We start from the raw sequence: 27,472 nt of genomic DNA on the forward strand, positions 1-27,472 counted from the left end.
AATTCCTGCCAGGATTTGATAACCCTTCCTAACACTGCAATCCTTTAATACCGTCTCTCATCTTGTGGCCCCCACAATTGTTTCATCGCTACTTCATACTGTAATTTTGCTACTCTTATGAATCATAACCATCTGATAAGCAGGGTATCTGTGGTGACCCACAGGTTGAGAACCACTGGACCCTTCTCAGAGACCTTACACAGGTGGCCTCTGTCCCTACATGGGGTGGACAGGAAGTGTCCAGGGATGCAGCAGCTGTCCTCCCTCACCAAATGGTTTACTGCTGGTGGTATATAAACACCACATCTCTCAAGATATAAAGAATGCCGTCTCTGAGGTGTGTGTTCTAGAGTCCCAGAGTTCCTGCTGGGGTCCATTCTAGTCTCCAGTATCTGGGTTGGCAACACCCCTTACCGGCTGCCCCCTTCCCCAAACACAATGCCTGCCCTGGAATGCTTGGCCCAGGTTCTGCCTCTGGGGACCCCCAAGCCAGGCAGATGTTTAGAAACCCGTTCAGTACTGTAGACACTTTCCCCTTTTCTCTTTTTCTCCAGCTCTAGGCTACCTCTGGGTTGCCTTAAAAGGGCAGGTCAGGGTGATGGTCTATGTACCCTGTCTCTAGGCATCTCTACTTGTGTCCATCTTAGGAACCAAGTTCTTTTGTGCCTGACTGAAACTGCTGGGAACCAGGTTCCATCCCAGCTGCCAAGGGAGCTGACCCTACCTGTCTAGACCCAGGACCCATGCTAACTGAAACTAGACCAGTACAATCCCGGGAAAACAAACAAAAAACAAAACAAAAACAAACAAACAAAAAAAAACAAAACACACACACACAGCTGTGTGAAACTAGGCCAGTACAATCCGGGGAAAAAACCACAGCTGTGTGAGAGGTTGGAAAGTTCAAAATCAGCAAAAATAAAATTTAATCCTACTTAGGCATAAACAGCCAGTCCTTTTGGAGACAACCTTGGGCTGTCTTGGGAGGTCTCACTTGTTCTTTCCACCCCAGACATTTCCACAGGTCCCATGGCTGCCAGTCTTCAGGCTGGTCATTGCCGGGCAGTGTGTGTGTGGGGCGGTGTTGTTTCATCAGACAGGAAGTGAGTCACACCACCCAAGGGGATGAGCAGCGCATGACTTCCTTCTCTCTTCCTTCCAGTCAGCTCCTGTCAGCACAGACCCAGCAACCCTGGGCTCTACTCTCAAGTCATTTGGGCGTTTCTTCGGCCTCCTGGGCCAGAAGGGCCATGAGCACCCTAAAATACCTTCCGTGGCACGCAGCCTTCCAGCTCTAGTAACTCCGGCCATCCTTCATATTTATTTGTTTCTGGGGTGTTCTTTAAGAACTAGGGAGAGAAGAGAGATGTTTTAGACAGTGGTCAAAGCTGTCTAGGACTCATGCAAAAAGCATTTGCATTATCCCTCAGCACTTGAGGGCTCACAGCCTCACTTTATAGATGGTGCCAGAAGTTCAGGGAAGTACCACAACTTGCTCTGGGGTCTCAGAAATAGGGTCAAAGCCTGGTATGTCCCATGGGGCACCAAGGATTGGGGGAGCTCGGGGAGCTGTAGCCCTTTTCCAAACTTTCCACTAACTCCCCATATGGCTGAGATCACAATAATAACGCCATGGAAAAGAAGAATCCTAATGGTGTTGGCACCTGCTGCACGCTGGCACTGTCCTATGCTGCATTGTGTACTTATCTGCACAACAGCCCTGGGAAGGGCATGCTGTTATGGTTCCCTTCTGTAGCAGAAAGTGAGGCATGGATAGGCAATGTCACTGTATGTGGGTCCCCCGGCTGGGAAGTTCTTTGTGTGATTTCTTTTCGACGTGGGGACATAGGGCATCTTTGGGTCATGTTTTATGGCCATCTGCTTCTGATGGATCCTGGACTCTTCCCTGTGAGGAGGGAAAAAGGGGACCTGTCTAGCCAGTGCACCTTAGCTCTGCCCGCTGTCTGGACTCCCCTGGGTGTGCTGGAGGCCAGGCCAGGCCCTGCATTCTTACCCAGAGGCCATGGGTATTCTCCCGTTTCTTTTCCTGGCTTAGGCCATCTGGAACTAAGGCTGATTTCTACATAAGGGTGGTGGCTAAAACTGATTGCTCGATGGTTGGACTGAAAAGCAGCTAGGAGGTTTGGAAGGTATTCCTCTGGAGATGTTTGTGCCAGTGTTTGCAGAGAATGCTAATAAAGAGGCAGTTCTTAATCTACACCGCCCCAGTTGTAGGCTGAGAGCATGGATAAAGGGAGAAAGCAGGGAGCCACAAGCCCAGGCATTTACTTGCTGCTCCCTGCAAGGCGAGCTGCTTTGTGCTGTCATGGCGGGTCAAAACCTCTGAAAGCATGAGCCAAAATAAATCGGTCCTTTAGGTAGGTAGTTTCTCTCAAATCTTTGTCACAGCAAAGAACTAAGAACACAACAAAATTCCTAATGTGGACATGTCCTTATGGAGCCATGTGCATACAAGCCAGCATTGTCCAGTCAAGGAAACAATGGTCCCGATCCCAGAGTTCAGCCCTGCTTCTGCAGTCCCCTCAGGCCTGCCTGCACCTCACAGTCTCTACACATCTGGGCTGCTGTGTCCTGTCTCATTCTCATGTAGGCATCCTCTCTGCCTCCCGACTCTCTTCTCTCCCACGGTGCTCTCTATGCCTGGCCAGAGAGGCTACCTGAGAGACAGGGCATCTTTATGAAGCTGGACAAACCCTGCTGAGAAGTGGGCTGCCTTTCGCAGTTGTTCTGAGACCTTGAGCTCTCCAAGCCCCTGGTATCTCACAGGTGCGCTAAGACAATCATCGTCTCTGCTTCACTAGGCATGTTAGCCGGGATCTGCTGGTAACTTATGCCTGAGCAGCGCAAGCACTTACTGTTATGGTCAGATCCTGCCACTCTTTTGCATGTGCTTCTTGTTGGTCCACACTAGTTTCCTTTTGGGTCTAGTCTACATAGAGTCTTGTGTATAGAATCATTAACCCTTAGTTCCCATCTTGGGATCTGGGTCTTGCAGGGAGGGACAGGTCATTTCTTCTAGATTTCTGGGGTTGTTCCAGGCTGGGATGCACCCAACAGGGGAGAAGATCCAATATTTCCCTGGAGTCTTCAGGCTCTGATTATTTCCTCTCCATCCTGTGAGTATTCTTTAGACGCTACATTAGAGGTTCCTAGACTCTTGTGCTCAGGGCCACCCTCAGGTCATGACCATAGTCCTAAGCATTTCTTTCTACATGCTGGGTGCAGCATCCTATTGTCCCCTTCCTGGTGCAAGGTCATAATCTCCTAGGGAGCTCCCAAGGGTACTCAGAGACTCACAGCTCCAAAACTCTTCCCTTTACTGGTGAGATGAAAGGCCTGGGGAATAGGGCTTGTCAAGGTCACAGCTGGGACCAGGAGCCAGCCACTCTGCTTCCTACCCTTCCCTACCCTAAGATGGCTTCATCTCTGTCTTTTTTTCTCTTTCCTCCCGTTGAATTTAGTGCCTTCCTTTTTTACCCCCCCCCCGTTTTTCGGTCCTCTCTTTTTGGGAACTTGTGTATACCTATGAATTCATATATGGCCCACCTCTTACAAAATGGCCAAGGTAGCTTCCTGCTGGGATTTGGCCAGTTGGACCACCCAAAACTGGGGTGAATGACAGTAGGGCAGTCCTCCATGCTCGTTCTGAAGGAGTTTCTGACCAGCAGTATAGCCTATGTGAGTGACTGTCCTTCCACCCACTGAAGCTCTTTGCTCCCCTAGCCCTCACTAGGACAGGAAGGCAGCCAGGCACCCACCTGCTCAAAGGGGCTTTTATTCTTGAGGTCTTTAGCACCTAGGAAGACCCAGCTGTCCCGGAAGCCCAGCTGATTTGCATAGGAACTGCCCAGGTTGGTGAAGAGCATCCTGATTTTGTCATTCATTCTGCCAGAGAGAACAGTTGGAGTGAGGCCAAGGGATATTGATGGGAGGTAGGAACAGGGCAAGCGGCTCAATGGCCTATCCCACTCCCCACTGTGGCACATAGTACATGCCTTTGGAGGCTCTCAAAGTTCACTGGGATTGGGCTAGGGGTCTGAGACTTTCCAAGAGAGCTTTGGGTGGGGCTGGAGACATGTTTGGACAGTATTGCTCTGTTCATCTGAGAAACATAGGACATCATGAAGAATGAACTAAAAGGCAGAGCTTACCCTTTTCCCTTGCAGAAATCATTTAAACATTTTAACATGGTCATGAGTTGCTTTTTTAAATTTTTTATAATTTTTTTAAGATTTATTTATTTTATGTATATGAGTGTTCTATCTGCATTTACACCTGCCAGAAGAGGGAATCAGTTCACATTATAGATGGTTGTGAGCCACCATGTGGTTGCTGGGAATTGAACTCATGCCCTTTGGAAGGGCAGACAGTGCTCTTAACCACTGAGCCATCTCTCCAGCCCCACTTTTTTTTTTTTTAAACAGTGGGATCCATTGTAAGAAAGAGGTTTAACCCACTATTAAACAACTCATGACCATGTTAAAATGTTTACAATGATTTCTTCAAGAGAGATAGGTAAGCACCAACTTTCAGTTAATTCACTGCAAACATGTTAGCACTGTCATGAGTTGTTTAACAAGCTTTATAGCACAAGAGGATGCTTTTCTTCTTCTCATATATGTGTGTACATGCGTGTATATGTATGCTTGTATATGTATGTGTGGGCATGTGTGTATGTGCATGTGTATGTGTGGTGGCCTGCAGGCTGCGTGTGGTGGTTTAAGCAAGAATGGTCCTCACAGGCTCATCTATTTGAACGCTTGGTCACCATGGAGTGGAACTGTTTGAAAGGATTACAAGGATTAGGAGGTAAGACCTTGTTGGAGAAGTGTGTCACTGGGGATAAAGCCCATGCTAGGCTCAGTCTTGTGCTCTCTCTCTCCCTCTCCCCTCCCTCCTTCCCCTCTCTTTCTCTCTCTCTGTTCCCTCTCTCCTGCTGCAGATCAGGGTGTAGCTCTCAGACAATTCTCCAGTTCTGTGCCTGCCTATCTACTGCCATGCTCTCTGCCATGATGGTAATCGACTAAGCCTCTGAAATGGCAAGCAAGCCTCCAGTTTAAACGATTTCTACTGTAAGAGTTGCTTTGGTCATGATGTCTCTTCACATCAATAGAACACTAAGACAGTGATCATTCTTGCAAGTCCTTAATAATTTTCACACCTTCATTTGAAATTCACAGTGTCTACACACACACACACACACACACACACATATCATATATAAATGACATATGTCATCATGCTATAATTTCTATAACCCGCTATCTAATGGGGAGAGTTTGCCATCATTGTATAATGAAGGGCACAACATACCACCAGAACATTTCCCCCATCTCCATGGTTCCTTTCTCAGGATAATTTGCTGGAAGGTGGGGCTCTCAGGAGAGCAGGAAAGTGCATGCAGGTGTGGAAGTATTTGGTTTCTGTCATCATGTGGCCTAGCAGGTGGAATTCCCCACTTACTTGGTCCCTGGGTCATCATAGGAGGCCACCAGCACAAGCGTGCTATCTGGAATTTCTGCAAGGAAGTTCAGCAGGAGTTGGGGTTCTGGGAGAGGAAGAAAAGAGAGGTGCTGATCTTTAGGAGAAATGACTGCAGGTCATCCTTATTTCCTTCTACTCCCTAATGACCAAGGGAGGATCTGGACCAGGCTGATGGGAGCCGAGAAGCCAGATGGAGGCGGTGTGTGGGCTTGGAGCTCCCTGCTGCACTTGTCTTTGGGCAGGGAAATGTGGGCACCTAAGAAGGAGACTTCACTCGTGTGACCCTGAGGTGGGGTTGGGTACACAGCTCAGGCGAGAGGGCACTTGCCTAGCATGCACAAAGGCCTGAGTGGATCCCCAGAACCACAAAGACCTAGTGTGATGGTACATGCCAGTAGTGCCAGCACTTGGGAGAGGCAGAAGGATTCGTATATCCCTACTGTCCCAGGCCACGTGGCATCTTCTAAATTACAACAGACAGTCTAGGCTGTTGTTCATTCTTGGTTACATAGTGAGTTGGAAGCCTCACCTTCACAAGTCTCTGTTTCAAAACAAAACAAAACAAAACAGCTCTCTAGCGTCTTGTGACATATCCACAAGGATGAGCAATAACCTTGCAAGTGGTGTCTTTGTGATATCTACTTGTGATAATTTGGAGCATGCAATATGCTCCCCTTAATGGAATTATAAAATTGTTAACAGAACTGGCTACATAAATTGTGGCGTCCAGTGAAAAATAAAAGTGTAGGGCCACTGATGGAAAAACGGTCGAGAATGTCCAGACTGTGATTATAGAGCATCAAACCAGCAGCCACACTGTTCATGGGACTCAGATGCCTGGATTCCAGCCTGAGGAACCCTGCTCTGTCCACTGTGCTAAAGAAGGATGACGTCCCAGGAGTCAGCCATATGCAAAGAGATGAAAACAAACAAAAGGAACAAAACAGGTCTGTGAGGAGTGAGCATCTCTCAGAGGTGCTGCGGGACCTTGGAAGGTCATGTCCTATCCTTGGGTCCACTAGAGGTCGCTACAGCCTCCACTCTTGTAGTGTGCTCTCCCTAGCAGGGCTTGAGAAGATGCCAGGGTCTTCTGCCCCATCCTCAGCACAACAGTGGGCGCACACATGTCTGTCACCAATGACAACAATGACACTTTTGGGTCTGGGGTTCTGCCTGGCCTCTAAGAGCCCTCCTGCCCCTGAGGGCAAGCCAGAGTTGCTAGGAAGTGGCGAGGGAACAGGGCTTGGGGTTCTGTCTGAGACGGTGTGCAACAGCTCTCTAAACCCACAGTTCGGCTTCAGTTTTCCCACCCCTTGATACACTGTGAGAATTTCTTGAAATCAGCCTCCAAATGAACCATTATACACAAACCCTCATCTAAGGATCTGCGCCCGAGACTCACAGTCACAGACCTCAGGGAGGTGTTTATAGCGGCAGGATAACCTTCAGCCTTCCCGAATCCTTGTGCGTGAACTTCCCTGCTGCGGGAGGGGGCTCCACTCCCAGGGCGGCAGTGCCAACAGAGGGGCCTACCTCTGGAGTACAGCAGTGCCAGGAGAGGTGCCTACCTCCAGAGTACATGTCAAAGCTGCCCTTTCTCAGCACGTGTCCCGTAGATCCTGGTGAAGAGAGAGCTAGTGAGTCCCAAATGTGAGGCCCCCTGCATGTCAGTGTGCTTAGTCTGGTTACTGGGTGGTATGAAGCCTCATGAAACTAGGTCCTGGGAAGATCATGCAGGGCCGCAACAGGGGCCTAACAGTTCCTGGGCTAGTGCTTATCTGAGAGCTAGAACACGCTGGCTGGCTGAAAGGCCAGAACGCAGCAGATGTGTATGTGTATGAGAGAGAGAGAGAGAGGGACAGCGGCTCACACACGACTCAGCAGTTTGTCCTCAATGTTTGCACAAAGTCAATGGGCTGTTGGTTCGAAATGACCTACATCTGAAACAGTAGGTCATCTGAAATAGTAGGTGTGCTAGATATGTCTCCTGCAAAACTATAACGGCATGGCGATCACTGCCCCCAGTAAGTGGGAAATCTGTACCCCACGTCTCCCAATTTTTGGAGGCCAGGGAATTTTCAGTGACTATGGTCTCTGCGTTTTCAGGGTCTGAGTTGCTTTTGTGGTTTGGGGGCAAAACACCTTGGCTTTCTGGAGCAAAGCCACAGGTCTCAATCTTCACCACTAGATGGCAGTATTGCAAAGGGCATGGCAGCGCCAGGGCTCCTTGAAGCCATGGCGAGGGCAATTCTCCCTGGGAAGGGGAACATGGCAAATCCTCCCAAAGTCTCAGAGCCATAAGCAGTTTGGAAGGGGTTGTGTGTCCCTGCGACCATGCTCATTTGTGGGCTTTTCTAGAATCAGGGTAGAGGTGAGTAGCATAGTCTGACTGCACAGCAAGAGGTTAGGAGCCAGCCATGTTTGGCTACGCTTTGTTGCTCCGCCTAATTATTATCTGTGAGGAGTGTGAGGCCCCAAAACTACACACCTGCCAGGAGACACTATAGTGCAAGGAAGCTGCCACCTGGAGGAGGCCAGAGCTGGGGTCACTTTGTACAGAGTATATGCTTAACATGTTAGCTTTATTGGCACTTTTTTTTTTTTTTTTTGGCTTGTGAGATCAGACAGGAAGTCTCAGTTTGGGACCTTCCTTTCTTCTTCTCTTCCCTAATGCCTGGAAGAAGTGTCTCTCCTTTTCTCCGGAGCACGCTTTGCTGACTTTTAGCTGCAGCTGACCGTTGCTCGCTCTGGAACCTTCCGTGATTATACCTGCCCTGCCTGTCGCGTCTCAGTTCCCACTGTGTGCCCACTGTGACTGCATGCGAGTTCGCCTAAGCTGGGGTGGAGCGGCTTTGAGGGTGGAGCCATGGTTCACAGCAGTGAGTTCTTGGGCAGGAGTCCCCATTCCTGGGTCTCAGGTCTGACACTGACCACTCACCGTTCACCAGAGCGATGTTCAGGCCTCTGCCCACGTTGTTTCTCACAGGACTCATGATGCTGCAGATGAAGAAGGAAAGTGAAATAGGCCGGTGGTCCCAGGAGCAGAAGGAAAGCTCTGCTTTTGTGACGGGGACCTTGAGAAGGCCTAGCCCTGGGGCCCTGGGCAGAAACTTCAGGAAACACATGTACTGGTTTGGGCTGTAGAGTTTTTTTCTGGAAGCCCGTGGTGGGCTGTGTTCTTTGTGCTCTAGCTAGTCCGTGGCGCATCTGTGCCAGTCTGCACACAGGGAGAGACAGAGTCCTTGCCTGGGATTTTGAGGTGTCAGGGGAGGAGTGCTTTCCCATCCTCGGATGTGAGGAAGTAGAAAATAGAGTTTTGTCATTCTGGAGTGGTTGGTTCCCCTATGGAGCTCAGCTGGGTTCCCACTAATCTGGCATCCACACTCTGTGTTCTGCCATTCCTCAGGATAACAGTATTTTCCCACCTTCAGGCCGTGGTTTCTGGGGCAGCAGACTGACCTGGTCCAGCCTCCTAAGCTGCTTTGGCCATGGTGACTGGACCAGGACTAAACTCAGGCCGCCAGGCAGCAAGAAGACCGAGTCTTGGGATCGCTCTTGTCCTGGTGAGGTGCTAAGGTGGTGCTAATAACTCAAGAGTATATGGTGTTCTCCTCATCCACAGAGAAGTCCCATTTTTCAGTGGGGGAAAGAGCAGCCAGCAGGAGAAAGCTAGGGATGCCGTGAGAAGAAGGCTTTCTTGATGGCGCCTTTTGAGCTGCTAGATCCTGCTCATCCTGAAGCTTGGAACCTCTGGCATTTGAACCACACAGACCACCACACAGTCTGCCTTAGCGAGCTGTGTTTAGTTCAGCCTCTGGACAGAAATACTCCTCCGGTCTCCGCGGCAGGATAAGGCAGCTTTCTAGGCTGGGACTGGGTGCCTAGTTTCCCCCAGAGCATCCCTTACACCAGAAGCTCAGCAGCTTGTCTGTTGGGCAGACCTTCGTTCGGCACGGCAAGTGAGGCAGTGTGAACCTCACTTTGTTTCCTTTTACAACAGGGACAGTAACAGCCTGCCCGCCAGTGCTAGGGAGGAAGGGGCGATTTAGCTAGGTGTGGCCGAAAGTGGCGCTAGCAGACGGATTGCTATTCGCAACACGTACCTGGTGCCAAACGTCACCTGGGAAAGGCAGGGGCTTCCTCAGGGGCCTGCCCTGAAGCTTACATTTTCAAATGGACGGAGGGATGAATGCATGAATGAAATGCGAGGGGAGAAACACAGCCACCCCCTGGATACTTACATTTCGTTTTCGAAGCACATGGAGGGGCCCACGACATTGGCAGCCCCACTGCTGATTTTAAATGCGAAGAAGTTGTCTGGGCAGAGCTTGCTGAGCCCACACTTGGTATCCGGGAGCCCTGGGAAGGTAACACAGCATTCTCGAAGGGGCAGCATCTGGGGACAGGACTGGTTCTCACGTGGTGGGGAAGATACTAGGCTCCCTTGAGACCACAGCTGGAGTGCCCAGAGCTTGCAGGCTAGCTTAAGCAAGCTTTTCTGGAATTGCTTTCTGACGGTCCAGCCTTCACCACTAGGCTGCTGGATAAAGGGAAATGATGCCTACGGGGAGATCTCAGCTATGGGGAGCCAGGATCTACGGGCTGGGCTGGGGCAGAAAGGGCTGTCTCCATAGCTCTTTCAAACTCTGAGCCCTATCCCTCCAGGAACCCTGGTGCCATTGTTCTGGGCCTGAAGCTGCTGTACTGTCACAAGCACTGTGTGTATGTATTGGGGAGATACCAGGAACTATGAACTTCTCTTCTACCCATCTAGAAGCTTCCCCAATTATCTTTGCTGAATGTCAAATCAGGGAGTTGGCTTTGATCAGAGAGGACTAGCACATTTTCTCCTAAATGCCAGTTTGGACCTTCTGTGAAAGTCTTAATACTAAAACTCTTGGAGCTGGCTATGGGCTAGGAGAGTGAGAATTGATTAGTGATGTCTGCCATGGGATCAGGAAGGGTAGAATGGAGTCTGCTTGCTTGAGTTTGCTATTCCCCAGCAGATGATATCTGCAAGATGTCATAACTGTGGGTCTGGTTCATGACTGGACTGAGGAGGCTTCGGAGGGATGAGGTCGAGGCTATAAACAGTTTATGTGAGTTCCTGTAGTCTTCTCTCTGCAATCTTGTGTGCATTGGGCTCCTATGCCTTCCTAAATCTCAACCCTGAAGCTCAGCTCTCTCTGGAGTCACTATGTTGGGTTAGGAGGTTGAAGGACCTGGCAGGGAGGCCTTATGCAAAAAGCTGTTGGGGAGATGGTCTCTGAAATAGCAGAGTGGGGGTATTTGACCCCCTACTTGCCACTCCAGCTGTTTGGCCTTAGCCAGGAGACCTCACTTCTGTTTCCCCACTTAGAGAAAGGAAATACTATGGAACCTAAATTGGCATGTTTCAGCTTTATGAGATGTATGGAGGATGAAATGCAGTGTCTGGCTCTCCCAGAGTTAACGTTAACAGAAGTCATGCTCCCTCCTTTCACCTTCTGTGTTATTTGAGAACCCTGGTCCTTGCTGAAGTCGTCTTACAATTCTGGCTCATAACAAGATGAGGTTTCAGAGAGAGAGAGAGAGAGAGAGAGAGAGGAGACAGGGTGCCCTGTGGTCTGGACTATACAGAAAAAGTTGCAGAAGGAAGAGTAAAACCTTGACCTTGCCAGTCTGAATGGAAAGAAGGGGTTACCCAGCCTCTGCTTCAAGAGCCATCATTGTCATACTGTCACTGTCACAGAGGGGTGGGCTGGGAAGACTCTGGACAACTGTGTGTCTCTGGGGCCTGCAGCACTGAGAATACAGACCCTGAGACATTCTACCTGAGGGCAGGTGAGGGGGTGGGGTCAGTGGATACTCACGGGTCTCCTTGGGGGCCATGCCTGTTTGAGAGAAAGACACTGATTAGCAAAAAGGTACTCCAGCCTCCTGCAGGATAGGGGAGGGGGACTGGGAAGTGGTTCCACTGACATAAATTAGCCTATTACGTCATTTGCTGCTGCCACCCACTCATGAATAAGCACACATACCTCTATACTCATATTATATACATGCTCAGGTTGAGACGCCCATGAATAGCCACATGCATGCATGCTCAATACCCACATGCACAGACAAAAATGTGTTTAAAATCAAGCTGTCTCTGCTGTGAGGAGCCTTAACCCCTCTTCTTTGGTGGGTATGCTGTTTAAGTGCCATGTGGCCCAGTTTTCTTGACAGCACATAGAAGGCACCACAACCATGCTTGCTGGGCTGTTGAGAGGCTCCAGTGAGACTCAGAGGCCCTCAGTGAAGGAGAGGATTACGCTGCTGGTGGTCCGCTGCTGGTGGTCCTGTGGCCCCTGGTCATCTTTCCGGAACGCCTGTCTGCTCGGCCTGAGGGATCCTGGTCACTGCCTGGTGTCTTGTCTCATTCTGTCCTAGTTGTTTCCAGGTTCCTAGGTCAGGTGGCTCCAAGTCCTAGAGAACAGGTTCCTTCAGTGGACGCAAAATGTCAGAGAAGGAACATGCCTTTTCTGGGGCCGAGGCACAGCAAATGACCAAGGCTGAGCCGACCACAGTACTACAGTCCTCTGGAGACAGAGGCCTTCTTTGAGCTAATATATTCCCTTGGTCCTGGTGTGTGTGTGTGTGTGTGTGTGTGTGTGTGTGTGTACCCTTTTCAGTTATAATGTGGGCTTCTGGACAGCTGGTAGTTACCATGTGTCCTAGAGAAAAGCTGACCATGGGTGTAGATTCTACTGTGTTGAAGGAAAGCAGCACCGGGGACTGGGGGTGTTATTCAGTTGGTAGACTGCTTGCCTAGCATGCCCAAAGCCCTGGGTTCAGCTTCCAGCATCCCATAAGCCGGGCCTAGTGGTGCCCAGCTGTGATCCCAACACTCAGGAGACAGAGGCAGGAGGGTCACAAGTTCACTGCCATTCTCCGCTGCGTGGTCAGTTTGAGGGTAGTCCAGGCTACACAGGACTCTTTTGAAAATAAAACAAACACATATGTAGCCACAGCGTCCAAGGTTAAGGCAGGCCCTGAGGTCTCTGTGGTACGCTGCCTGGAACTATTTATACCTGACTTCTCAGTTATGAGATTCGAGAGACACTGTCATACTCAAACTAGTTAGGTTGATCCTGTCTCTCCTTGTCTGGGTTGTCCGGTAAGCCATCAGTTCTTAACCTCCGTACTCCTGTGCGCACGGTGGGCCTCAGTGGCCTGGAAAAGGCCCACAAGCTTCTCTTAGAGTAAGTTTGTCCTTACTCCCTTGGGATACTTAGCAACTTTCTTCTCTAGCAGAGTGCAAGTTATTAAGTGCATAAAATAAGCCAGATTGAATTACGAAGGAAACCAATTCTCAACATCTTCCTGTAAAATAGTAAGTAAATAAATTTGTGCTGTGGTAGTATATAGGCTTTAGTATCAGCTCATGAAATCATAAAATAGGGGTGTGTGTCCCCCAGCGGGGTGCAGAGGCCTGAAAGTGAGGGGAAGTCAGCCCTTGAGTCTGGGCTGTTGGTGGGTTTTTCTGTCTCTCTTCCCACTGGGCACACACCTGCATTTCTGGAGACTCTGGGCTAGGCCAGTGCACCACAAACGGGGTCACCTGTTCCTTCTTTTGGGGTCCCTGTGACCTTACACAGAGTTTGAGCCCTGTTGTTTGTGCATTTGAGCTATTGGTTTGTCAGCTCCCAGATAGCTGAGCTTTGAGAGATAAATAGTTACTGTGTGAGGTGTCTGTAACAGCTGATTACCACATTCCCACTGTGGCTCTATCCTGCACAAGATACCGTGACCCTCCTGTACTGCCTTGGTTCTCGTCTCCATGAAATCCCGGATGTGGGCTGTGTGTTTTAGCTGGCCGGAGGCAGATGGCATGAGGCCTCTCAAGTCCTCCATTGTAGAGTTGTATTAAAGATGAGGTTCCTGATTTCCTTCTGCAATGGGAAGTAGGGAGCCATTTTGGTTCTTGAAGATCATATTGGATTCTTGTCAGTGGTGGTGGTTGTCAGTCTCCCAGGAAGACAAATCTCACTATACAGATTCCTTCCCTTCTCTCTTGAAAGGATTTAAATGTACACACTCAGGCTCTCATTCATGCTCTGATGTCTCTAAGGGAGAACGTGGGTTACTTTTAAATGTTGCATTGATTTTCTATTTTCTCAGAACACACGTGATGAAACCACGCCACAAAATCATGCTCTATTGTACAGCCACATCAATGACCACTTCCTGAGGATATGTGTGTATCATAAATGATACTGTATAGGTGAAACAATAAGAACGTACCTATCTCCTTGTTAATCCATTTTCTTATTCACCTACCCACTCATCCATTTACTTATCTGTCTACCCAACAACTCACCTACTTTTCATTCTATCCATTCGTTAGTTCATCTACTCATTTACTTACTGATTCACCCACCTATCGATCTGTCATTCTATTCAGCTATCCATTCACTTGCTGATCTACCTACCCTCTGGTCTGACTGTCCACTCTCTATCCATCCACCCACTCATCTATTCATTCACCTAGCTACCCATTTACCCACGAATCCATGCAACCATCCATCTACATCTATACATCTATCCACCCATTTTTCTTTCACTCATTAAATAGTTATTGACCCTGCCCTATACACAAAATCCTTGACTTCAGGAATGTTACATTCTAGGAGATGGTGTCAGGCAATAACTAGGGAAACAAATAATGGGATGATGGTGTTTGGAAAGAAATAGGCTGACGTGAAAGAGGCTAAAGGAAGAGAACAGGCTACAGCTGGAGCTGGGCAGGTCAGGGAAGGCCTTTGGGATGGTAATATTTGAGTAGGAAGCTGAATATGAAATGGAGCAGACATGCAGGCCCTGTACAGAGATGGTTTGAAGCAGAGGGAACAACAGGAAGGAGAATCCACTCGCAACTCAGATAGTATCACGTCTTCACTCATAGCTCAGACAGCATTTTTTTCTCCTTCCTTCTTTCCTTTTCTTTGTCCTTCCTTAATTCAAGGCTTTAGGACACTTCTCTGCTCTCCATAGCATCAGCCTTCCTGTCAGTCGAGGAATCATACACCATGCCCCACAACGTGAGTTCACAGCTTACCTCACGTGGCTGCCTCCTGAGTCACCCAGGAGAGAAAGGGCTTTACCCCCCACACCCTAGTCTGCAGATTATGGCCATGAACTCCACTCACCCAGCCAGCGGGGCAGACGGATGGTTTTCCTGCTGAAGCTGATATAGGTGCGAAGGAAGACCCACATGGCAACCAGGGTAAAGATGAAGGCTGCAGCACGGATCAGACCTGCAAGTGGGGAGATTCTATCAGATCACGGGCCATACCCCAACAGGAGGCTGCCATGCAGGGCCACGAAGAAACTCCATGCGTGAATTCTTGCCAAATTCCAGGTGATAAGTTCCAGCACTATAGGAGACCCTCTGTCCTGGGTGCAGGCTATGTCCACACCATGAGACTGTGTGCTGAGACCACATAAGAGTTGATGCTGGGGTCAGACAAAGAGATCAATGATCAGATTGTGAACGCTTCCCAAATGGCCACTGTGAATGAGTTGAAAGTGTTCCTCTTTGGGCTGCCCAGACAGAACCCTCAGGGATGTGTTCTGGGGTCTGTGCTATTTGCTGGAATTCATCCTCTCTTAGATAAAGTCAGTCACCCCTAAAGGGCAGATATGGTAATGCCCTTATCGATGTGGTCCCTGGCCATCACAGTTCCAGCTGTAACCCTCCTCATTTACCCTCCCTCACATCATCCCATTTATTTCCAAATACCACCATCACACTACTTGGCTGTTACCTGACTGCTTTCTGGGATGTGACTTTCTTGAAGGCAAGGGTTTTATTTTGTATACAGAGCATGTACTAATATGTAGTTGATGAATTAAAGAAAAACGAATGGATGGATTGATGGAAAGGATGGATAGATGGATGGAATGGTAGGTGGGTGGATAGATAGTGAGTAGAAGAGTGGATGAGTGGGTAGATGCATGGCCTGGATTTTTGCTATTATTGTCACAGTAGTAGGTAATTGTCTGGCTGCTTGGGGAGCTGGGGATGTCCTCCATATTTTCAATCAGCTCGGAGCCACCAGAAATAACCATACAGTGGACTTGTTCAGCAGTTTCAGAACAGGACCCAGCTCCCTGGCATCTCCTGTCTTACATACAGAAGCAAGTCTGGCTCCTACAGTTGGGAGCAATCCCATTCATGGGAAGGGCTGAGCACAGGCTGTTTGGCTCCCCCAGCCTGTAGCTGTATCCAGACACAGGGCACAGGCAGCCAAGGAGAGCTACAAAGATGATCCAACATGAAAATCATAAATGTAAAAACATTCAGAGACTTATGAATCAGGTAAGATGGCTCAGTGGGTAAAGAGCTGTCTACACAGGCGTGAAGACCTAAGCTCAGATCCTCAGCATACATGTCTGAGCCAGGGCAGGGGTGTCTATCCGTAACTGCAGTACTACCACAAGAGTTGGGGAGAGACCAGCATGCCTCGGGGGTTCCATATCATTGAATTCCAAGTTCAACTAGAGACCTTGTCTTAAAAGATATAGTAGGCCTTGAAAAGAAAACATCTGACTTCTGACATGTGTGTACACCTGTGAGCACACATATCAGCATACATACACGCAGATTCTATCTATCTATCTATCTATCTATCTATCTATCTATCTATCTATCTATCTATCTATCTATCTATCTATCTATCATGTATCTATTTTTAGTAAACTTATTAGTGGTTATAAAGTGTGAACTTTGTAGGTGACAATGTTATGTCATAATGTCCAAAGGGATGAAGTCGCGCCCTCCATTCTCCCAGATTCCCCTGCATGATGTTCTTCTTGCTAGGACTGTAAACAAGAGACACTGACCTACCCCTGAAGCTGGGATAGGTGGGCACTTATGATAGGGAAGTGATCCTAAAGCAAGTTTTAGACCCCGCCCCCCACACAAGAAGCTGCAGAACCCTGTCCTACCTGCCACTCTCATGCTTTTGAGGGGAAGAATGGCTTGGGGTCAGCGTTAACCTGTGGAGAGAAGAAAAACCAAATTACAAACTGACCTCTGGGGTCTGAAGACCAGGGAGGGTCCTGGAACTGAGATTGGCATCCTTTGGCTTGGTTTCCTCTTGCCTGTCCTAGGAGCAGGGGAGCAGCTTTTGTCCATTCTACCTCCACATCTCCTTTGCACAGGTTCCTGGATTTCACCTACTGAGTGCAGATTAGCAAGGGGAGGAATGGCAACTTGGAAGAGTTGATTTTACCTCCATTCCCTTCTTTCCCCCTCTCTCCTTTTTTTCCCTACCTTTCCCCATCTCTTCCCTCCTCCTCTCTGACTGCCCACCCACTCAGGGCTGTGAGGCAATGAAAAGCATCGGTAAAAGCAAACAACTTTCGTTGAGTGTGGAGTCGTAAGCAGGCAGGACTGGCACCCTGCAGGCAAGCTCCTGCCAGTTGCTGTTTGGACATCTCAGGGATTAGCAAGGACCACTCACCATGGTTAAGCCCAAGGTCATTCAGCAGGTGACAGGGGATGGACATGGACACATATCTGCACTACAGGTTCCCCTGCCCTCCCCACGGGGTTGCACTTCTGCTACTTTTTATACTAGAAGGAGAGCTTAAACCAGAGTTTTTTCTTTTCTTGTGTTCTGGGCAGGGTCTGGGTCATCCTTCCCATGCCCTCTGTGTTGCTCTTAGGGTCTGGGCAGTTGCTTTGAAAGCCTCCGGGAGGCAGGCTGGGATTTGGAGAGTTGAGGGCCAGGTGGTGGTGAGTTGGAGCCTGGGGCAAGTGTCCTTTTTTGGCCTGTTATGGTTTTATTCATCTTCCCCTCGCCCCCAGAACTTTCTTTCTCCCAAGAATCTATCTTAACAGACATCTTCTCAACAGTCTCCAATGTCCAACTGCCAAGGACTGGAGACAGGACTACACACTCACAGGGCCCTAACACCCTTCTGCATCAGGTCAAGTATCCTGGCCTCCTCTGTCTATAATGGGAGGTACTGAGGCAGGATCTGCCTTTCACATTTAAACAATGGTAACAGCTACTGAAACCCCCAGTGAAGAACTACTGCCCTAACCTCAGCCCCACCCAGAGCCTTCAAAGTCAGGGCTGAGCTGTTGCCTATGTCCCCCGCTCTCCTTTAAACCCATACCCTCCCTCAAGAAAGCTTTTGTAAACCCTTTAACTTCCCTGAGGTTCAAATGACACCTCCCTCTTTGTTGAGATACAAAAATATTTCATAATGACAAGGCGTCCTTAGAACATGACTTATAGCCCAGGGGCTCCCAGATGAGAACTGAAGGACAGTTTATGTCCCCCCACTATGTACATATGGGGACAGAGAGGATAGAAGGGCCGGGCTAGCACAGGGCAGACACGGATAGTAGCAGAGTGTGCAAAGAAACGGCGCTTACCTAGTCAGGGGCAAGGGTGGAGCAGGCTGATGTAGGAAAAATTAAAAGGAATGAAGTAGAGCAGAGATGAAAGGTGGTGTGGGATAGATGATATGAAGGAGGGGCAGATGAAGGCTGAGGAGTCTTGGTGGATACTCAGAGATACCCCAAAATTAGACAATATTATTGAGAGGAGGAGAGAGGGCCAGGGCACACTGGAGACTCTTACTGGGTAGCCGACCTTGGCAGGCTCTGGCTTCAGGGTTGGGGTGGGGAGCAGCGCATAGTCCTGTCTTGAACAAGGGCTCTCCAGCCTGAAAGAGCCTCCTGCTTGAGTCCTTGGATGCCGTCCTGACACCCGAGGAGCTCCCTGGCCTCCGTGCTCACCTTGGCAGCTGAGTGGGTGTTATGGGGCTGGAGCTTTGGGCTGGTGTGCTCGTTGTTGGGGTGGAGGTTGTGGGGAGGGGAAAGACACCAGCAACAGGTAACACAGGGTGAGGGAGAAGTCTCTCTGTAGCCATTAATATGTGAGAAAAGTTTCTCTCTGTCACAAGTGTTCATTCAGGTTGGAGAGTTTCGGGGGGGCGGTCCCCTTGTTCTAGGTGCAGCCAGGCCTGGTGGCCTGAGGCAACTGCAGGCTGATGCTCATCCAACAGGTAGGAAGGGTGTGAGGGAAGGAATAAAAGAAGGGTTATGAGGAGGATCTGAGTCACTGTGAGCCATGCCTTATCAGAGAGCCACCTCCCTCTGTCTTGTCCCTCTCCATACAATCTGCTGATTTCTGTCTCCAAATTTGAAGCTTCCAACCCTTTCTTCTTCCCAGCAGGCCTTGTGTCCTGCAGATCCAGGGATACCTGAGCATGAAGAGTGCCCAATAAATATTCAGAGAAGGGTTGAAGTGAACCCTGCACAGTCCTGGGAGGGTAGGATGATTAAACCATCACATGGGGAAGCAGATGGAAATTCAGAGACAGAGTAATTTCTAAGGCCACACAGCAAATTGTGCATTTTATTCCTGAAGCATTTGATGAGCAATGGTATGGAGCCAGGCTGGACATAGGGGAGGGACTGTGACAAGTTACACTCTGTAGCACCCCTGGAACTTTGCCCTTATTAGTCCTTCGTCTGAACAGTTGTAAGGACGCTATGTCTGGAACACTCTTACTCAGTTTTTAGGACTCATGGTTAAAGCCGCTTTCTCTGGGAAGTCTTCTCTGACTCTGGAAGTCAAGGTTAAACATGTCCATAAAGTACTGGATAGAGGCACTTTCATCATGTAACCCTACCCTGACACGTGGGGCTGACAAATCAGAGCCTTCTGTGATGGCTTTTAAGGTGAGCATGTGACTCAGACATGACCAGTGTTTACTGATAGATATATAGAGGCTAGAAGAGAGGTGCCAGCTAAGATCTCTCCCTGGAAATGTTTCTCTAAGTCTGGGCTCATGGGCCTAATTCCACATACCCTTTCTCAGTGGGTACATGATCTGCCAGAGGGGGCTGAGCAGCTGGCAGTGTGTGAAGGCCTGGTCACGGAAGGAAATCAACAAAACTTGCAATGCTGGAAAAACAGCTGCATCTGAGGGTCAGGCAGACCTGGGCTTGCTGCGTGTGGAGCTGTCAGGGTCTTAATTCTCCCTTGGAAAAAGAAGCGACGCTATTTGCGTTGTGGAAGGGGCCAGGCAGCAAGTTGTCCTGTCTGGAAGAGCTGTGGGGCCTGAGAGCCTTGCGCCACCTCGCTCACTCCTCCTACCCTCTGCCTCCTTGGCATTATTTCCACAAGGATGTTTATTCTTTCTGTGGAATCAAGGTGTTATCACAGCATCTATGCTTGCCTCCCACACCCCCTTACAGTGTTAGGCATTAAATAAACCTAGGACACCGAGCATGCCAAACATATGCTTTGATACTGAGCTCTACCTGTGTGCCCTCCAGTCTCCACTGTGACATTTCCTAAAAGCCCTGGAGGATCCAGGATGTCAGTTTCTTCCTCTTTTCAGGAGCTCTCTCGACACAGGTGCCTTTCAGCAAAATCACAACCTGCCCAGAGGCAAAGCAGCCAGAGAAAGGAGTGACACTTTCAGGCTAGGGGTGGACTGTCAAGGAGGGAGGATCAGAGCCTCTCAACAGCATCATTATTGAAGTGAGAACATCACTGGTTAAATTCCAACTCTTGGACTTTTCGCAAGGACCCCTCCCATGAAAGTACTTGCACCTGCTTCGTGGTTGGCCCTGAGCTCTTGGCCATCTTTCCCGTTGCCTGCAACCACTCTAGATAGCCTTTACTCCTGTCCCGGGTATGGGTACCAGGCACTCGAAGGGTGCACCAAGAATGAAGGAAAGGGCTTTCTGCAAACTGGACTTCTCCCTGCACTGAAATACCTTCTTTTATATATCATTTTCCCCTCAAGCTAGATCTACCCAGAAGACACACCTGGGCTTTAGAATCCACCTGGCTTCTGAAAATTTAAGTCCTGGTTGGTCATCGTCACATCATTCTTGGACATTTCATAGACCGTGTCATCACCGAAGGCTGTGGATCAGAGTGTGTTCTTCCCTGCCAGGTAGGGCTTCATTGCCAAGGAGATGAAAACCCCACCAGGGCAGTGATGGGGTCTGAGGGGCACAGCTCAGGGGAAGAAGATAAGACCCAGGAAGAGAGGCACGATTAAGAGTGAAAACCAAGAACACATGCCGACAGTCTTGCTATGGATCAGCCTGGAACCAGGAGCTGTGGGAGGGCCTGCCCAGGCCCAGTTGTTCATTCCCTCATTTTCCAGTCACTGCTGTCCACCCTGAATACCTGGCCTGTGTGAGGCTACCATTCATTCCTGGGTAGCCCTTCTCCGAAAGCCCCGATAGTTACAGGAAATCATTGATAATATCATCCATACAGAGGAAGATACACAGTGAATAAATCTGTAAACAATAAGGCTGCTAGTGTGAGACCAATTTGTTTTAGTGACATTTATTTAAGAAGCAAATAGTTTATTTCCATAATACTCTGTCTTCATATTCTATTTTTTTTTTAATATGTAGGTACTGCTTGGTTTTATCAACTTGACACCATCCCAGACATGTCTGAGAGGAGGGAGCCACTGGTCTGTAGGCAAGCCTGTGGGGCTTTTTCTTAATTAATGATTGCTATGAGAATTCTCAGCCCTTTGTGGGTGATGCCACCCTCGGGCAGGTAGTCCTGGGCTCTATAACAAAGCAGGTTGAACAAGGCGTGAGCAAGCAAGCCACTAAGCAGCATGCCTTTATGGCCTGTGCTTTAGTTCCTGCTTTCAGGTTCCTGCCCCTGGTTGAGTTCTTGCCCTGGCTTCCCTCAAGGATGGGATGTGATCTGAGTAATGAGATGAGATAGATCCTCTTCTCTCCAAGTTGCTTTTGACTGTGGTGCTTTATGCCAGCAATAGAAACCATAGCTAAGGTATCATACATCTATCTTTGTGTGTGAGGTTCTTGTGTGTGAGAGTGCCTGGGGAGGCCAGAAGAGGGTGTCAGATCCCCTGGAGCAGGAGTTACAGGAAGTTGTAAGCTGTCTGATATGTAACAAGCCATCTCTCCAGCCCCTATTTATTGAAGAGAGATTTTACCCTCCTAGTGCCTGTGGTATTTCCCAGGATAAGATGACAAATACCCTATACAAGACAATGTGTAAACTTGAATTATTTTAACAGATTTAATCCTATATCAGATCAGTGAAGAATCTATGGAAACTGAGTCACAGAGTATTCAGAGCATAGCTAAGAATCAGAGGAAGAAAATATTTCAGATGAGGCAGTATGTCTCAGGAGCCCACTTTTTCTTTTTAAACTTAAGACAAGGTCTCAGACTGGCCTTGTACTGTTTACATAGCCTAGGCTGGTCTTACAGTCCTCTTGCTTCTCAACCTAAATGGCGGGGATTACAGGCATGAGCCACCATGCTCCTTTAGAAGCCCCATGCTTAATCAGCTCTCATAGGTTGGACCATTTGTTCACAGATATGACAATTCAGCCTTGCTACTTGAGCAGGATGGAGACTGCATACATATGAGGGGATGTGGTGGTGGGCCAGTAAAGAATCAGGAAAGAGGTGTTGGGCTGCCCATGGACCCTAGTTAGCCAGTGTTGTCTCTATGCATAGTTCTATTAGCTAAAGGTACGCATGAGCCTAGGAGCTCCCTGGATTGAGGTTCGCCTTGGCTTAGGTGATGAAGGAGGGGAATGTGCTTGGGATAAGGGGAAGCTTCTAAGGTTCTGTTTCCACCTTCATCCTCCTGACTGGCATGCCAGTCTCCCCAGAAGGCAGATCCATGAGAACCTGTTTACTTTGAAGGCTAGCTGCTTGTTGTCTATCCTTACATGGCTTTTAGGAGGCCATTTCTCTCAGTATATCTGAAGGAGATCATGGTTTAATGCACTTTGCTCAATATCTCCTCCTCAACCTCCTCCTCTCCTGGGAAAGCCCTCAGTAAAATGACTGCTTTAGTCCCAATCACTCATGTAAAGTTTCAAGTGGTCCAGGAGCTGGAAGTCTGTAATGCAAGGTGGTTAATGCAGGCACATGGTGGAGCCTGCTGTGGGCTTTGCCATGGCATTGCAGCCATAGTCCGCTCTCAACCTCTGTTTTCTTGTCTGTATGTGCCACCATCATGCTTAACTTAATGGGGATTAGGTACAAAGATGCACCCAGACACTTGAGTCAGTACAAAGAGTGTTCTCCTTCAGGGACAAGTGCAGATAACGAAGCACCCCAGCCCTCCGCTTCATCTCTGGGAATGCTGCATATATTCCCAACTTTCCCAGGACCCTGGAGTCCCAGAACAAGATGTTCTTTGAATGATGAACGGGCAATAGAATTGCCCAGATCCCCACAGAGAGCTGGAGAAAAGGCTTCTCACACAGCCCTTCCCTTTTCCTCAGTTGGCTGAGAGACCAGGGGCAACTTCAAGGCATCTTCAGGTAAGCGGTTTGAGTCATCAGAACTCTCTTTGCTGAAAGTCTGCCTGGAGTCACCAGAATACTCAGCTGGGTGAGGGGAGGGAGGCTACTGTACTGTCAGGGTCCCTTCCCTGATTACACTCGCTGGACTCACTTCAGTGAGGTCAAGCATGAAGAAATGTACCCATTCATAGGTAATTTGGTTTCTACCAGAGGCAGATCACTTAAGATATCTGCCTCTTGGGAATGTGCTCAGATATGCTTCATCTAGGAAGGTCTGAGACCCACATATCTAACTGAAGAAGAAAGAATCACAATACCGATTCTAATAAGCACAGTCATTTTGCCAATTTTGAGCACCAAGTTACTGTTTAACTTCCCAACAACCTTTTTAGGTTTGTTTTTTATGAACTACTTTTTAAAAATTTATTTATTTATTACAATGTATTTACTTTATATCCCAGCTGCAGCCCCCCTCCCTCGTCTCCTTCCAGTCCCACCCATCTATGAGCTATATTTTTACCAGTGAGGAAACTGTGACCTAGAAAGGTTAAGCAACTTGTCCAGTGACAGTTAAGTAGAGTGGTTTAGGCAGTATTGCTATCCATTACTATGGTGGAAGTGGGGATGTATTGGGCATCTGTGCCACGGCCAACTGTCTAAAACCCAACATCCATTCTCTGTTTTACTGGTGAGCATCCTAATTATCATTTGGGAAAAGATCTCTGCATTCTATTCATTTAGATAGGGTTGACCCTAATCGTTGACTCCAGGATGGCCATGTGGCCCAGGCCTTAATGAAGAGAGTATGTGACATCCTTTGATCACAGAGATGAGATCATCCCTGGGCAGATCTGAGCTATTTCAGCAAAGGAAAGCTGCCTTTCTGTTGGTCTCTTGAGTCCAGGTGGCTCAGAACTAGAACTAGATTTTCTTTTTGTTGTTTTTATTTTGTGTTTTTCAAGACAGGGTTTCTTTCTGTAACAGCCCTGGCTGTCCTAGAGCAAGCTGGTCTTGAACTCATAGAAGTCCACCTGCGTCTGCCTCCCACGTGCTATGATCAAAGGTGTGTGCCACCACACCCTGTGTGGAACTAGAGTTTTTGAGGACATCTCTGCTACCCTGTAGGGACATCTCTCCTGTATGGACAGCTTACTGGAGAATAAAGCAATGTGCAGAAAGAATCCTAGGAGTGTCACAATCATCCCGACTTCTCTTCATGCCAACGTTATGTCTTTTCATACAACGTGTGTCTTCCCATACATGCCAACGTGTGTCTTTCCATACATACCAACATATGTCTTTTTTTTTTTTTTTCATTAGTATCTGAGTCCTACCTGAAACAAGGGTTTTCCCATTTATATAGGTAAGAAAGTTTCAGGGTGAAATCCCACTCCGTTTCTTCCAAAGTTTGATACCTGCAATCTCCAACAGGGCTAAACAAATGGGGCCAACGCCTCTGTTTTCAGCAACAGCTTCCTTCCTGATGCCATCTCTAAAAAGCCACTTTGCCACTGCTACTTTCACTGGAGGAATGCTAATGGGAAGATCTAAGTCCTTGGCCTGGTGCCCGTGGGCAGACTGTGCCGAGTCCAGCTCCTGCCACCGCACTCTGCAGTGTTGTCCGCCTTCGCTCCTGTTTGCTTGGGGCCCTGTGCTTTGTGGAATGCTGCCTCCTCTGTGAAGTCGTGGAAAGTCTTCCTCCTCAGTGATGTCTGTCTCTACCGTTACCAGCCTTCCCACCTTTGGCAGGTTGCCTTTTTCTCTTCATGCTTCAGCAGTTCACCTGTAGAACAGGGCTAAGACCCACCTCACACAGTTGTGTCTAAGTGCTCAGCGCCATGCTGGATTCGGAGTCAACCCTCCACACCCATCACCTGTCTTTTTGTGGTTGTTGCTCGTTTTGATCGCACAGAATCCGTACCCATCTGCTCTGGTTTGACTATGAGATGTCCTCCAAAAGCGGGTGTGTTGGAGGCTTGGTCCCCAAAGCAGCAGTGTTCAGAGGTGGGTCCTATGGGAGTTCTAACGTCAGGACTGGATTACTCTATTGAGCTGAGAGCTTAATGGACTAGCAGGAAGCAGTAGACACTCTAAGAGGCAGAGCCTAGCTGAAAGAAGTAGTTCATGGTCCATTTTGTCTCCACACCCTACTCCACACTGTTTGCTTTCTAGTCATCACAAAGCCAGCAGCTGTGCTTCACAGCGCTCTCCACACCATGATGCCCTGATGCACCACAGGCCCTGACATGACGGCATGAAAGCAGGAGCCCAAATAAACCTTTCTTCTTTTAAGTCGACTTTCTCAGGTCACAGTGACAGAAAGCCGACAGACACGACACCTCTCTTGTAGTGTCACCGCCTGTGTACTTCCAGTCTTCAGTGTGACTAACCTGACAGACTGTGAACTTTTGGAGATAGCATTTTGCCAGTTCTAGAAGCCCGGTGCCCTGCACTGTGCCAGGGTACAGTAGGGTAGAGTAGGTGCTAAACACTGACAGGAGTACCAGCCTGGGTATTCACCTGTGCCATGCCAGCCCCTTGGCAGGTATTTTACACTATTTCCTTTTACTGATATACATTAGTTAAGCCTCCAGGAATTTGTTAATGTCTCCATTATTTAAAAAAAATAAAGCAAATACTAATTCCAACAAATAAATGGATTAAATCTATCTGCTGTAAAACACATGACCCATTCTTTGGAGAGGGAGACGCTTAGACAAGTACAAAAGATGAAGCAACTGGCTCAAGGAGACAAACTGAACAAAAGGCACTCTTGTCAGCTCCCTGGGGAGGAAACTTCAGAGTTCCAACCTACCTCCTAGAGCCCCCCAAAGCAAAGGATTGGTACCAGCCATTGGAGTTTCAGCACCCTCTCCAAGAAGCAGCCCTCCTACACGCTGTCCTCTGTCTGCTTGAAGCCCTGTCAGCCCCTCCATTAGACAGACTGTTTCCATCTAAGGAACAGCTACTTCAGCCTAAGGAAATGTTGCCAAGCCATGACTTCAAATATCCTCCAGCACAGAAAAACGCCAGTGAGCAGGTTAGGCTACTCAGCTCTGCAGGTCCCCAAATTCCTCCCGGAGTAGAGTAACCGGTGTCACCTGTAGACTATGTGTCCTGCTCAGAGAGCTGTGTAAATGATAAGCAGGAAAGAGAAGGCCCCAAGCCTCTAGGTGTACCTCAGCAGACGCACAGATGGCTCAACTGGGAAAAGCCGAGCTGTCCCCTACAGCCATGCTTAACCCGGGTGTGATGCCATTTTATCTCACCTTGACCAGCAGCTCTACCCTGTTGTGGTCTGCGCTGCCACTACTGCTTTCCACTGCTCGTCTCCTTGTCCTCCCACCTTCCCAGACCACACTGCCCTAGCCAATTTAACCCCCTGGGAGAAGCCCTCCCTAACTCCCAGGCCATCTCCACAGATGTGACAAAACTGATTGGCAGGCTGTATTTTGCTTTCTGGTTAGAACAATGCGTGTTACCTACCCTGCAGGAAGTGCTCAATTAATATTCTTCTAGTGAACCAGGTACAGGGAAACTCCAGAGGCAGCTGCAGCACAGGGGATGGTAGCATAGGGTCAGGGCACAAACTCTGCTGACATCTGCCTAGGTGAATGAAGTCTCTCAATGCTCTGGCTTTCTGTCTTCGCAGAGGAGTGATAATGAGAACTGGCCTGATAGAGGACACTACATGGAGAATGCTTCTCACGCTCTGGTGCTATTTTCTGTGCTTTACTGATGCCTCCCACAGATACCTAACGGGTGAGAACTGAAGGGCTTGAACCAGGGTATCGGGCCCCTCATTCCCATTTCACAGATCTTCATGCAACGAACTAGCCTGAATACATTGTCAGAAAAAATCTCTCAAGACCAGGTACTTTTGTCATGACATTTCAAGTCAATCTTTTCAGAGATCAACAAACTTTGTGGCCAGAAAATATCCTGCCCCTCTTTATTCATTATTCAAATACTCGTGGAACTTGATGTTCATCTAGAATGTGCTTTTTTTTTTTTTAAGCATGAATACATACATGGGTGGATTAATACATGTGGAAATTCCCTGTGGTCAAGGGATATCATCTAAGCCTGTGTTTTCAAATCCAAGGATTTTGAACCTGAGATCTTATCTTTGTACCCACAGAAGACATAACTAATCAATCACAGCGTGACCTGTACTAAATGCTAACCCAGCCTTCCCCTCAACCAGTTGGGTGTGGCCCCTTCAGATGAAGTCTCCTCACTCTTCTCACTGTCTCAGAAATCTCTTAAGGAATGTAGTTTCCTTTTTCTTTTCTTCTTGCTTTCTTTTCAGGTGTGCTTATTCTTCATTTCCCACTCTCTCTGCCTCTATCATTAAAAACGAGGACCAAGAGATAAAGCCCTCTAGCCTGGCAGAAACATTACCTGAGGCTCAGGGCTCGCTCTTCCCTACCTTGGTCGAGAAGATGAATAACTCGGCTGTCGATGCTGCCTTGAGTCCTGACCCAGCCAACTGCTCCCCTGCCTCGTGCTTCTTGGAGGAGTTGTGGCCTTTCTTAGGAGGTTGCTCAGCGGGAGTGACAGGGCAGGTCATGCGCTCCTTGGGAGGGTAGTTGCTGCCAGCCCTGCCCAGGATCTGTCCTTCTTGCAAGAGATTTGCCAT

The 27,472-nt window shown here is 48.6% G+C and overlaps 1 protein-coding gene across 1 annotated transcript; it reads right to left on the reverse strand.

The window, feature by feature from the left end:
* Positions 1-894: 894 nt before the first annotated feature.
* Fam3d (FAM3 metabolism regulating signaling molecule D) lies at positions 895-27,462 on the reverse strand. The gene is made up of 10 exons (XM_060391714.1): positions 27,263-27,462; positions 16,480-16,530; positions 14,679-14,786; positions 11,358-11,378; positions 9,747-9,864; positions 8,444-8,502; positions 7,074-7,124; positions 5,485-5,569; positions 3,780-3,906; positions 895-1,349 (listed from the first exon to the last, which is right to left on the reverse strand). Exons 2-10 carry the CDS (start codon positions 16,490-16,492, stop codon positions 1,260-1,262), a joined length of 672 nt encoding a protein of 223 aa, XP_060247697.1. The 5' UTR covers positions 16,493-16,530; positions 27,263-27,462; the 3' UTR covers positions 895-1,259.
* Positions 27,463-27,472: the final 10 nt, after the last annotated feature.

Source organism: Meriones unguiculatus, chromosome 9, assembly GCF_030254825.1.
Source record: "Meriones unguiculatus strain TT.TT164.6M chromosome 9, Bangor_MerUng_6.1, whole genome shotgun sequence".
NCBI lineage: Eukaryota > Metazoa > Chordata > Mammalia > Rodentia > Muridae > Meriones > Meriones unguiculatus.